General features: G+C 43.1%; 1 protein-coding gene and 1 long non-coding RNA gene across 3 annotated transcripts; one reads left to right on the top strand and one right to left on the bottom strand.

Annotated features, from left to right (window-relative positions):
• Window positions 1-19: 19 nt before the first annotated feature.
• On the top strand, window positions 20-10,783 carry LOC115527982. The gene is made up of 2 exons (XR_003973125.1): window positions 20-326; window positions 10,629-10,783. It is a non-coding gene; the product is annotated as an uncharacterized LOC115527982 (long non-coding RNA).
• Window positions 2,044-11,529, bottom strand: TMED2 (transmembrane p24 trafficking protein 2). Of its 2 annotated transcripts, XM_030335785.1 has the most exons (5): window positions 11,241-11,500; window positions 9,580-9,772; window positions 9,154-9,174; window positions 6,413-6,520; window positions 2,044-3,566 (listed from the first exon to the last, which is right to left on the bottom strand). In XM_030335785.1, the coding sequence occupies exons 1-5, from the start codon at window positions 11,418-11,420 to the stop codon at window positions 3,442-3,444; spliced, it is 627 nt and encodes a 208-aa protein (XP_030191645.1). In that variant the 5' UTR covers window positions 11,421-11,500; the 3' UTR covers window positions 2,044-3,441. The 2 variants fall into 2 exon arrangements, with proteins under 2 accessions (XP_030191645.1, XP_030191646.1); XM_030335786.2 differs by lacking the exon at window positions 9,154-9,174 and having other exon boundaries at window positions 2,405-3,566; window positions 11,241-11,529.
• Window positions 11,530-13,022: the final 1,493 nt, after the last annotated feature.

The following is a 13,022-nucleotide window of genomic DNA, read 5'->3' as shown; positions in this document are numbered from 1 at the left end:
GACCGCCGGGAACCGAACTCCGGCAGCAAAGTTCCGCAGGGTGGGGAAAGCGCCCTCGCGGCAGGAGGCTGGAAAGCTGACCGCCGGAGAGTGGAAGCCGGACCAGGTCCCGAGTTGTACTGTCCGTCCCGCGCAGCCACCTGGGCTCGGGCGCCTTCCCCCCGCGAGCAGGCGTTTCTGCGGCGGCTTTTCGGCGGGAGGGATTCTGCTCCGGTTCGCTCACTTTCTGCGCCCGTCGGAGGCCGGTGGCAGCACAACACCGCGTCCTGGCCAAAGGACAAGTGGGTCTGGAGGGACTGGACGGAAATGCACCCCAGGTATGCAAGGTATGCAAGATAGATAGGGTTGATGGTGGGGACCCGATGCCTGGTACAATAGACGTTGGTTTACTTCCGAGAAAGTGAAAGCCCCAAAGGAGAACATTATCTTCCCATTTCCGGGTTCACCATTGGCTGCGGCCACTCATTCGTCCACGCACACATTCATTTGGCAAGCTTTTACCAACCACCTGTTACATGCTGGGCCCTGTCAACACATAGCTGTCCCTGCTCCGTGCATGGCTTGCTCCCTTACATCCAGCAGGTCTTCACAGATGTCATCTCAGTGATGCCTCTCTTTCCTAATCACTAAAACCGCTCACCCCGCTTTATTTTTCCTCCATGGCACTTGCCTTTAATACGCCGATTAATTTACATACGAGATTCGTCTCCTCCACTGAAAGGTAAACCCCACGACAGTGGGAATTTTTCTTTAATTTGTTTAACCAGTGGCTACAAATGATAGCGCAAAGCAGTCACTCAAATATTTTGGGGATGGATAAATGGGAATATGCAGTACTCCTACAGACTCGTTATCTCAAACTAAATGAAGTGAAAGATAAAAAAGCTAGAGGCAACGTCTCCACTGAAATAGGATCACATCACAAACAAAATACCTTTGACAACTGTTTTATAAAACAGGATTTCCAGGGGCACCTGGGTGGCTTAGTTGGTTAAAGCGTCCAAATTTGACTCAGGTCATGATCTAACAGTTCGTTAGTTCGAGCCCCCGGTCGGACTCTCTGCTGTCAGCACAGAGCCTGCTTCAGATCCTTTGTCTCCCTCTCTTTCAAAAATAAACATTAAAGTAATAATAATAATAATAATAATAATAATATAATAAATACATAAAATGGGACTTCCACAGTTCTGAAAACCAACCCTGAGGGAAAAGGTCTTCTTGCATTTGCATTTGGGGCTCCACTTACTAATTTTCAGATCCTTAGATGCTTTCCAAGCCTGTTTCCGTATTTCCAAAATGAGGATTAGGATAACACCAAAAGTAAGGGCTGTTTTGAGAATAGATGAGATAGACCACATACAGGGCTTAGCAGAGTGCCAGTGTTCAACAAATGGTAGTTTCTTTTATTATTTAGCAGGCCCTTAGTGTAATAGAGGAAGAGGAACAGTTTCTAAAAGCAGTGATCTAGTTTTTGATTCCACCAATGAGGGCCTTGCACAAATCACTTAATTCTTCCTAAATTTATTTCCCGCATGCATAAACCACATACTTGAGTGAAAAAAAACCTCAATTTTCTCCAAATGAAAAAATACTTAAGATGTTTACAATGAATCATCAAAAAAACCACACAAAGAAAGCTAATATTGGGTTCCTACTTATGATCCTCAAGTTTATAAACCTAAGAAGTGACAATCTGGGGTGCCTGGGTGGCTCAGTCGGTTAAGCATCCAACTCTTGATTTCGACTCAGGTCACGATCTCACATGGTTGTTCATGAGTTCAAGCCCCACATCGGGTTGTCGCTGACAGCGTGGAGCCTGCTTGGGATTCTCTCTCCCCCCGCTCTCTCTGTCCCTCCCCCATTCACTTGTGTAATCACTAGAGCTCTCTCAAATTAAATAAACAAACATTTAAAAAAAGTGACAGACATTTATCAGGCATGATAACTCAGAAAACATGAACGTGCGTCATTTGAAATATGAATAGAAAGCTGGTACTTTAACAAATGTTATTTAAGCATTAATATGAAACAGAATACTAAGACTGTTTTTAAAAAGAATTGTTTATTTACTGAACCTGGGGCAGATTAGATACACAACCAATTTTAAATGTACATCTTTTAATTCAATTTTGAAGTGTTTTCACACACACCCAAAAAAAAAAAAATTGGAGTTGCAACAGCTGTCTTAAGGTAAAATACAGTCACCCTAAAACTGTTGCAGTATTTTCACCCAAGGTTGAAAAATTGTTTATCCTGAACATGAAAACCTGTAACAAATTTAAATTAATTATATAAAACTCGTTACTTGTAGTTTTCCCCTTGCAAAGATCCAAAAAAAATGTACAAGTAACTAACATACATCAGTCACAACATAATCCTGGATCACCCCCACACCACAACCAGATGCGCCTTTGATTTTAAACCCATCATCAGAGACCAAGAGAAAGTCATGTCATTTTATACAAAACAAAACTCACATGTGCCAAAAAATAGAGACCCAAGAAAAACAAAAACAAAATCCTAGTACTGACAGTGATGTTCAGTACCCTAATTAAACAGTGGCCAAAATGCCACTGATCAAAAATAAAATAGTGGCTGTATATCACTGCAATGAAATCCAAGAGGCTTTAACCCTTTGGCATCAAAAATCCAGATTTTTCCAATTGCCTGAATGCACACTTCCTACATGCCAAGAGTGGAGAAAGTGGGTGTGCCAGCACAGAAAGAAAAGAGCTACCATTTGCTGCAACACCCAGAGAACTGGCTTTAGGAGAGACTTCTTACAAGGTTAGGCAGAAACCAAAAATGGTTATTAGCTGCTTGTGTCATCAACCTAATTGGAGGTGATTGAGTCCTAGGTTCAAAATACAAATTTAGGGGGGGGAACACGTTGTTGGGGAAGTCTTATCTTCAAAGCAGAAACAAGACAGACAGGTATAAAAGTAACAACCTGGTAACACCCCAGTCAGAGCGCTGCCAACAGGCTGAGTGGAAAATGTCAAGATTCAGACTTGTTTCTCCTAAGGACTCAACAAAATGAATCTTTAATGACTTGAACTGCAGGTAAGGGATCCAAAGTCATTTTAGCGAAGTACTATCCGTAAAGTACTTGTCTGAACAAACTGCATTTTGTCATGAAAACAAAAGGAAAATAGATATAACAGTGACTATATGCCTGTATTTCACTTACAGTGTTTGAGTTCTGAAAGGCCTATATAATGGAGGCAGAATTCAAATAAGAAATTATGCCAATCAAGTGTCAAATTTTCACTATAACTTTCCTAAAAAGGTGTTTTCCCCCAATATCTATTAATCACAAAGAAACATAAGCTGTGAATGTACAGTTCTGAAAATAAAAATGTAGAAACTAATGACATTATTATGACCAAGATGTTTGGTAAACAGTGAATTATGATTTTGAGATCATCAGGAAAAGGCTTTTTAAACAACCCTCCGGACTTCAAAAAATCTCTTCAGGTAGTAGATCTGTCCCAATGTCATGGCAACTAGAACAAGAGCTTCAAAGAAGGACCAAAGGACCACTCTGCTGTTTGTGTTGTCGTTGACTGTGAGGACAAACAAACAAACAAAATTTAACACCAAAAAAAAAAAAAAAAAAGGCATAAGCATCATAAATCATCCTAGTCTTTAGGGAAGGAATATTTTGCACACCATTCAGAGTACTCTAAGTATTTTTGTCTTTTGTCCCCAAGCAACTCAACGAACTTAGAAGCAGAAAATTTTAGATTTATATGGGACCTTAAGGATTCATGGGGTATGGTCAAGCCTGTTCCGCTTATCTATGGGGAAAAGTGACTTGCCCAAGTGACTTTAACCTCTAGGGTTAAAACCCAATACAACCTTCTTTCTCCCTCCCATTAAAATATTCCTACATTATAATCCTTTTTGCTGAATCAGAAAACGGACTTAAAAAAAACTAAGAGATTATTTCAAGATCATACAGTTACCCAAAAAGCACTACCTACCAAGTCAAAATGTGTCAAAGTGACTTTTTCCTTAAACACGTATTTAACAAATATTGAGCATCAATGATGCACTTGGCAGCTGTTCCAGATGCAGGAGGTTTCTCAGTCTCATGGACCACTACTAGCGCTTACTACCAACCTGGAACCAGTTTCATGATTTACCCCACTCCTTAGCTAAGGATCTCATCCTTAAAGTAACAGCCATGACCACTCTTTATTCATTTATTCTGAAGCTCAATCTATGTCATATTCTTTCACATTTTCCATCAAATTCTACAGCCCTAATTGTTTTTAATTACTAGGCAGTTTCTGATTTTTCTACAAATGGCCAATACTAAAAACAATTATAATTAGCAAGACAGTAACGGTATAAATCAGCTGAGTGCATGTTTTTAGACATATGTGTATCATTTGTAAAACACTGACTAAAATTAAAATAGCTAGTGGACTGACAATCCCTCAAAAAGAAGTGAAAAGCAATGGACAAGTTCCCAAAAAGATAACTTAGCTACTAAAAAGTGTGGCTTTTTTCCCCCAGAGTGAGAAAAGACACACACCCAAAAACATTATTAACTAGAACTCTAAAAAATCACCCAAGCTAAAATTTTAGTAATAACCATGGCATGAAGTTTACTTCTGCTGAAGACTTAGTAACCAATATCTAGCATACCTGTGAATGACTAGCTTTTCAAGATTTGTGTCTGAAAGGGGAATGACTGAGTCAACACTTCAAAATATTAACCAATCATGTAAAAAGAAGTATTTCTCTCTCCCTTCACTTCGCTTAGAAAAGTGTGTATGTAAGACACTGTCCTCACACTACTCACACATCTGCCAGACCTAGAAGATGTTATTATCACAACACTGTAGTAGGGAAAAAAAAAAAAAAGTTTCATTACATTCATTTCTAAGGAGCAAGTGCTACAGGGAGATGTACAAAAACCAAACAACATCATGGGAACTATTTGATTTGCAAAAATAAACAGAATGCCTAAAATTATATTTGTCAAACAAACACAGGAGCATCTCCGCGCAAATAAGGTGTGAAAGAATAAGGCTGGATGTCTTCTACAGACCAGAAGACAGGTGCTCCCTCTGGCTGCCGTGTTCCCAAGAACTTCCCATAACCTTGAAGCCATCAGGTCTGAACTGGTTAAAACAAAAAGCAATGAAAGCTCTTGGACCTCAGACTCTGCTCAGTGTCCTTCTCATCTCAGAATGGGCTGGCCCCTGGTGGTCAGCAAGGTACTCAACAAATAGGTTCCTGCCTGGTGAGGGCGAAAAGGTGGTGATCCCAGAGGAACAGATTATGAGTGGAGGCAAAGAGAAGGAATCATGGTGGAAGAGGCAGGGGTGCATGTACACAAGCCTTGGCCCACCTCACGCCCCAATCCGTATCAGCGAAAACAGGGGCTCCATATCAGCGAAAAAAAAGGCTCTCACTTTTCCAGCCTGTTGTGGTTTTTCATTACTCTCCCATACAAGGAAGGGCAAAGTGTGTGCTCTAGGTCCTGAAGGCCCATTTCCATATGTGGCAAGGAGAGATGTAAGAGGGAAGGGGGAACACAAACCACGCCTTCAAGAGGTTCAGCCTGTGCCCACTATCCCTTAGAGTCACTCTTCTCTCCACTCCCTACCCCAACCTCGAACAGACTCCTGACATAAAGCACTTTGCATTCACAGACAAGCTTGCTCCCGTGCAGTCTACCCCCAAGAACTATTCGGAGGATAAAAAAACACCGAACCATAGATGTGGACCTGGATCTAAGATATGGTATCTGGTCTGTGTGTCAATATGGTACCTCTTAATTTTACATGCAAAAGCACAGCATAGTGCTTAAGGCTACATCATGGGCTTTTGCGACTAAACATGGGGTTCCTTCCAGCCATCACTGCTTCCACAGACAAATATACTCCCCGTCCCCAGTTTACAAATTTAAGAACCCAAGCTGAGCTTCACCTGGTGGCTGCCTAGATTCACATTTTAGTGCTATTTTATCTAAATTAAACGTTCCATGTTAGGGAAAAAAGCTAACTCTCAGCATATAATAATAATATTGGCACAGAAATTTCAAAATATGTGATTAAAAACCAACCATTTCACAGTTTTCTTTTCTGCTTTAGGAAAACTATCACTGAATATTCCTTAGCTGACCATAGATTCTTTAAAACTCTTAAAAGCTCATGCTAAATCTTCGCAGCATTTTTCACTTTAGTGTCCCAATAATAAACTAGTCCAATACAAAGCTCTACAAACATGTACTCAAAAGATACCTTTGCATAGGTGCTTTTTTTAAGTCAAGGCTTTAGTAAGATAATGTTTATAAAACATTCACATGAGGAAAATATAAACAAGCTGTTGAGAAATACACCTTCACAATTTCATGGCCACCAAACACTGCTGTAAAGTGACGGCATTAACTTACTCGCTCTGTGTATCCTCTCCCGGACTTCCATGTACTCCTGTTCGTGTTTCACAGCTGTCATTGCCACTGCCAGCTCATTAATCATTTCTTCTAGCTTGTTCTGGTGAGCTACAGAAAAATTTGAAAACAGATTGGCACATATTTGGCAATCTCCTTTTGAAAAATACTTTTAAAGCAATAGTCCTCAAAATATTCCTTAGAGAAGCCATGTAAAAGAAGGTGTTTAGAAATGGCTCAGACATCACTTTGGACTACTGATGACAATTTAATTCTCAAAGCATTTTTTAAAGTTCATTACCAGTACAGAAACCTCTTTCAGGGTGGGAAACATACTATGTAATACTTACTAACTAAGGGAGAACAGTTAACCCTAAGAAATCTCCTCTAATGAATTGTTGCTAAGTTCACTATACTGACTGCTAACTGAAGGGAAAAAAAAAAAAAAGACGGGGCGGGGGGAGAACAAAATATAAAACAAACAAATTCCTAATAATCCTATAAATAACAATATTTAAACTAAAATAAAAATCTATGCCTTAGAATCATATAACTCTAATGTTAAGAGCAATAGCATTAGAATCATATAACTCTAATGTTAATTTAAAAGCAGCATCAAAACAGACTTTTAATTCAATGAAGCTGAGTGTAGAAAAACCTGAAAACATTCTCGAAAAAATTCACACCAAAACTCAAACATTCTTCTATGAAACTCAAAGCAGTAATTTCACTACAGTGGGGAATGCCAGGCATTGTAAGTGAAAAAACAAGCTCACAACTGCACAAGGTTTAAAATCAGGTATTCTTTTTAGCCAAAAATGAATACAAGGTGAACAGACAGTTCTGAAGAATAAGTGTATGCTTCTAGATAGTGCTACGGTGTGACAATGAACAAAACAGTTAGGAAAAAAGTATATACCACAAGAGAAAATTCCCACTGGAGGGCCCCTCCCATATTAAGGTAGTTAGGTTGGAATCTCCAATCATCCCTCTCTAGCTTCACTTTGAAAGCCCCAAGCATGATGTGACCTTAGGAGCAGTGCTTCTCATGAATGGCACTGTTGACATTTTGGAGCAGAAAATTCTTTGTTGTGGGGGGCCTGTCCAGTGCACTGTAGGATCTTCCATCCAGCCATGAGAATCAAAAATGCCTCCAGATAGGGACACCTGGCTGGCTCAGTTGGTAGAGCATGTGATTCTTGGTCTCAGAATAGGGAATTCAAGCCCCACGCTGGGCATGGAGCCTACTTAAAAAAAAAAAAAAAAAAGTCTCCAGATATTGCCAAATGTTCCCTTGGGGGGCAAAAACTGTCCCTTGCCTGAGGACCACTCCTTTAGAGTAAGGTTTGATTTCACAGCTTCCATTCGTCAACATTAACAAAAGCAAGGATTTTAAATATTATGTTAAAGGATTATTTAAGAATAATACTCACATTCCTCAACCAATATTTTCTAAATTTAGAAAGGACCAATTTCCAGAAAATGAACAAGCACAAACCCCTTCAAAACTCCTCATTCTCCTTGGGTTAGCCAAGTTCTACGCCGTAAGTGGCCCCGAAAAGCAAGCACAAGAATTACTAAGTAGTAGGATTCTCTAAATTCTACAGATTTCAAAACCTAACAAATACTTTATTTTTTTAATGTTTATTTATTTTTGAGAGAGAGAGCGCATGAGCATAAGAGGGAGAGAGAGAGGGAGGGAAGGAGAGAGAGAGAGAGAGCATGAGCATAAGGGGGGGGGAGGGAGGGAGAGAGGGAGAGGGAGAGGGAGAGAGGGAGAGAGGGAGGGAGGGAGGGGGAGAGAGGGAGAGAGGGAGAGAGGGAGAGGGAGAGGGAGAGGGAGAGGGAGAGGGAGAGGGAGAGAGAGAGAGAGAGAGAGAGAGAGAGAATCTGAAGCAGGCTCCAGGCTCTGAGCTGTCAGCACAGAACCTGACATGGGGCTCGAACTCACAAACCGTGAGATCATGACCTGAGCTGAAGTTGGACACTTAACTGAGCCACCCAGGCGCCCCAACAAATAACTTCTTTATGATGTAAGTACCCTACAAACTGCTTAATATCTAAAACAAATATTATCACGTTAACACTATGAAACGTGTTGCACTGCTAGTTTCCACAAATCCTGATGTACACCGTGCCCCCTCCCCTCCAAAAATCCAAATGTGCTGGTTCTTGGTAACCAATTCCTCGAAAAGACTCAATTCAGGGTTTGTTGCTGGTCAGCAGAGAAATATAAATCAATCTAACTGCAACATATGGCTGAAAGAGCCTTTCTCACCATATCTAGACACAGCTTCTAGAACTGGAATTCACGTCCAACCAAATTTCAAGTTAGAAAACTATAATAATGGTAAAAACAAGCCAACGAAGTACTCCCTAAAAGTCAACAGCACCATTTGCCATTAGCTATGTTTAATTAAGACTTTTACTCCTCCAGTTACAATTGAATCTTTTCACCCTCAACATTCATCTAAAAGAAACAAAGTATGATGTTACTACTAAAATGTCAATCCCTATATTTCCAATGCCATTAATTTAAAATGACCTAACCTGTACCTCCCATCATCCAAGTAAAAACCACAGAAAACAATCAGTCTAAAACTCTAATTAGTTGTAGGGGTTTTGTAATTAAGAGAAAAAACACTCTCATGCGAACAAACAGGTTAGAATGAAGGAAAGCAGAAATTAGCAGCAAACAAAAATGCGCAGAAAGACAGGATGCTGCCAAAACACAATCTACCTACCATCCCAGGTATCTCCACCACCTAAAGAAAAGTGTAAAATATAAACACACACAAAAATAAAACAACAAAATTTAACCAAACTAGTCATGTATAAATGAACAATAAACAACAATGTATATACCAGGATTAGCAAATCCACACAACCACCTAAAGCGCACACAACCTACATGCTTACAAAAGCACAGAATGACTAAGAAAAGTTGCAAGAGGCCGTTGTGAAGAACTGAAATATAAAATTCCAGAAAATTATTTTTGTTAAGTAGGAGTCCTGGAGAAATAAAAAGTATGTATCACAAAAGCTTTTGGTTTTAAAGACGGTGAATGAGCCTAGAATAAGAAATCAAAATAAACACTCCGTTCAGATGAATAAAAACGTACACAATGTTAATTCTTAGAACGTGATAGAAGTCTTAATGTTCAGCTCACCTTCTGTCTCCATGTCTTGTCCTTTGGGGGCCTCCCCAATATCGATGGTGAACATCACTATTTTTGGAGTCATAGTAGACATCCTATTGCTGAAACAAAACTTGTATGTTCCATCCATGTGAGCAGCAAATGTGTATTTCCCACTGGACTCTCGGTCTCCTTTATAAATTCCTTTATTATCAGGCCCTGTAATCTGGAGGCAGGAGAGAAATGCACATCACAAAAGATTTAAAACCATACTTCTCCGTAAGTGGTGTCGTTGGCAGTACGATATTTGCTAAGAAAATTTAACTTTCGCTTAGTGACAGTAACGTCTTTGGGCTGCGGTCTCGCACTTATGAAACAAAGCTGGACTCGATGGCTCTCCAAAGCACCTTTCAGTTCTGAGTATGTACGTTTCATCTGTCCAACCTAAACATCAACTCCTCAGAAACAGAATAGCACCTTACACGTTGTCTCCAACTGGCCTGTATCACCAACACACATGCAAACTCAACTACTAACACCAAAACATGAAAAAATATCTTTAAAACTAAAAAATCTGAGCAAGCTACATTTCTAGGTTTCCCTAAATGATTGCTGCAAACCAGTGTAGGAATCTGCTTTATCTGAGATGCCAGAAGGCTTAAGAAAACGACTAGACTGGAAATTAAGGGACCCATGTTCTCATCCATCTGCTACACATCAGCGGTTAGGCTTTGGTCACCCTAGTTCCTCTTAGAAAGCGTGCAAAATCTGGAGACTGGAATAACTGACCTTTAACGTCTTAACTAATTTTATCAGTCACTCCTTCCACTATCCCCTTATTTTTGGACTTCACTCTTACTGTGTCGTTTGTGCCCAACTCTGCTGTTCACTGCCAGATGGAAAATCCTAGAACCCAATTAATCATGCTAACAGTGAACTTAAGTATTACTTACATCTGGTTTCCTAAATAAATACATAAATAAATAAAACGCGAAACACTCTTTTGGTTTAAAAAAAAAAAAGGGTATAGGAGGAAATTCGGGGACCGCTAGTTTCCTAAAATAATTTCCTGTTTTCTCCAGACACTTTATCTGTAATCATCACGCCTAAAATGAATGACCCAACTCCAGCTTTCCCCTAGCCAGAGACGGCAGAAGGAGGTATCTGGAAGTCTGCATGAAAACAGGTTAAACACTGAAGCTGTTTCTATGAAAAATAAAGAAATGCACAACGCAAACGTCTGCCTAGCCTCCGTCAGTGGCATTCGCTTTACTTTTTCCCACACTAATCCGTAACACGACGGAATGCAGCTGCAGACCCAATGAGACCGGCCCTCGGCTAGCCGCGACAGATTAAGCGTCTCCTGGGCCCGGAGCTGACACGCGGCGCCTGGTCGACGAAGCTCAGCGACAGGTTCCACGGGGAACCCGCCGTCCAAACTGAGAACGCAAAGCAACTAAGCGACGGCTCCATATCCGCGGGGCATCCCGGGGCACGGAATCCCGGCGGGCCGCGGGGCAAAGGGCCGTTAGGGGGTCGCCCGGGCGGAGGCCAGACGGCGGCCCGGGCCCCTCCCAGCGCTCGGACAGCGGCCTCCACGCCCCGCGCCCCCGCAGACCCAGCGCGGGCCCCAGCGCCTCCAAACCCCGAACCGCCGCGCGACCCCGCCTCGGCCGCGGGCAGCGCGCCCGCACCTCCACGTCGATGTCCAGGAAGCCGCCCTCGGCCACCTCGAAGATGAGGCCCATCTTGGTGCCCGAGGTGACCCGCTCGAAGAAGCACTCCTCGGCATGCGCGTCGATGCTGACGAAGTAGCCCGAAGCCGTGGCCAGAAGAGCGGCCAGGAGCACCAGCAGCTCGGCGAGCGTCACCATGGTGGGGCTGGGGCCGAAGCCAGGACCGGGACCGCGGCCTCCAGAGCCGCCGCCGCCGCCGCCGCCGCCACCGCTGCCTCCTCAGCCGCCGCCGCCTCTGCTCCGCCCCTTCCGGCTGCGCCACCCGAGGGGGCTGATGCGGGCGCCGTGGATTGGCGGGCGCCGGCAGCTGCCACGTAACGGACGCACGGCGGCCGCGGAGGGACAAGGCGGCTCCGCGCACCCCGAGCCTGGATGGTGGCTCTGAAAGGCCAAACATCGTTGTCCCCACCATCATCCCTTTCGCGCGCAGGCTAAGTTTCACGTGGACCACACCAGAAAGCGACAGTATCAGGAAACCTCCCGCGCCCGGTGCGACGCCCTAAGATTGTCTAAAGAGATGGCGAAAACTTTGGAGGCAGCAACAGAAGTAAGAAGTAAAGGGAGATGGGGGCTGACGCCAAGGGCTTCGAGATTCTCTGTTGCCTTCCCCTTGCCACCAGGGACTCGCCAACAAACTCCAAACGAGTCCCCAGTTTTCCACCAGTTTGATCCAGTTCAGATGACTGTTAACCCCCTAGATGACGTCGGGATCATTTCCATCTAATTGTTTTGCTGTTGTTTAAGATTTTATTTTTTTAACTTTTTTTAATGTTTATTTTTTTGTTTTTGAGAGAGACAGCATGGGCAGGGAAGGGGCGGGGGGGGGGCGGGGTGGAGGGAGACACAGCATCCCAAGCAGGCTCCAGGCTCTAAGCTGTCAGCACAGAGCCCAATGTGGGGCTCAACCTCACGACCGCGAGATCATGACGTGAGCCGAAGTCCCATGCTTAACCGACTGAGCCACCCAGGTGCCCCAGATTTTATTTTTTTAGGTAAACTATGCACCCAACATGGGGCTTGAACTCACAACCCAGAGATCAAGAGTGGCACGTTCTTTGCACTGAACCAGCCAGGTGCCCTACCACCTAATTGTTAAAACAAAAAACACACCGACCATCGCACTGACACGTGCGACCGCTCCCATTTAAGGGAAGAAATGATACTCTCTGATTCGAAGAAGCCTCCTCCCCCTTTTCCCAAAAAAAAAAAAAAAAAAAAAAAAAAAAAAAAAAAAAACCATGTCGGCTTGCATACCAGCCCCTTCTACCCTAACCCCAGAAACCCTTGCCTTGAGTCCTAATTGCGAGAAGGTGCCTTCAGAGCACGAGCTCCCCTTCTCCGTTCTCTGGCCAATGAATGAATTACCTGCCTGCCATCAAATACCGTCTGGTTACTTAGCCAAGGGAATTAAGCAGGGAAAGCACTTACCGCTTGGGAAACACCCTAATCCCACAGAAACCTACCAGAAAGGATGGAGATGGGCGTAGACTGGGAAGGGGCACAAGGGAACTTCCTGGGATTTGGGAAAGTTTTTATATGTTCACATAGTATTTTTATACTTAAGACTAATACACCTTGGGGCGCCTGAGTGGCTCAGTTGGTTAAGCATCTGACTTTGGCTCAGGCCATGATCTCACAGTTCATGAGTTCGAGCCCTGCCTCAGGTTCTGTGCTGACAGCTCAGATCTTGGAGCCTGCTTGAGATTGTGTCTCCCTCTCTCTGCCCCTCCCCTGCTCGTG

Source organism: Lynx canadensis, chromosome D3 (genome assembly GCF_007474595.2).
Source record: "Lynx canadensis isolate LIC74 chromosome D3, mLynCan4.pri.v2, whole genome shotgun sequence".
Classification (NCBI taxonomy): Eukaryota; Metazoa; Chordata; class Mammalia; order Carnivora; family Felidae; genus Lynx; species Lynx canadensis.
Note: the sequence above shows the minus strand (reverse complement) of the source record. Positions and strands in the feature narration are given on the sequence as shown.

Coding starts and splice junctions, on each gene's coding strand:
- TMED2 (XM_030335785.1), bottom strand. CDS start 11,420: ATGGTGACGCTCGCCGAGCTGCTGGTGCTCCTGGCCGCTCTTCTGGCC. Junction 9,773..11,240: donor TCCTGGACATCGACGTGGAG/GTGCGGGCGCGC, acceptor TCCTGCCTCCAG/ATTACAGGGCCTGATAATAA. Junction 6,521..9,153: donor TGGTGGAGATACCTGGGATG/GTAGGTAGATTG, acceptor ATTTTTCTGTAG/CTCACCAGAACAAGCTAGAA.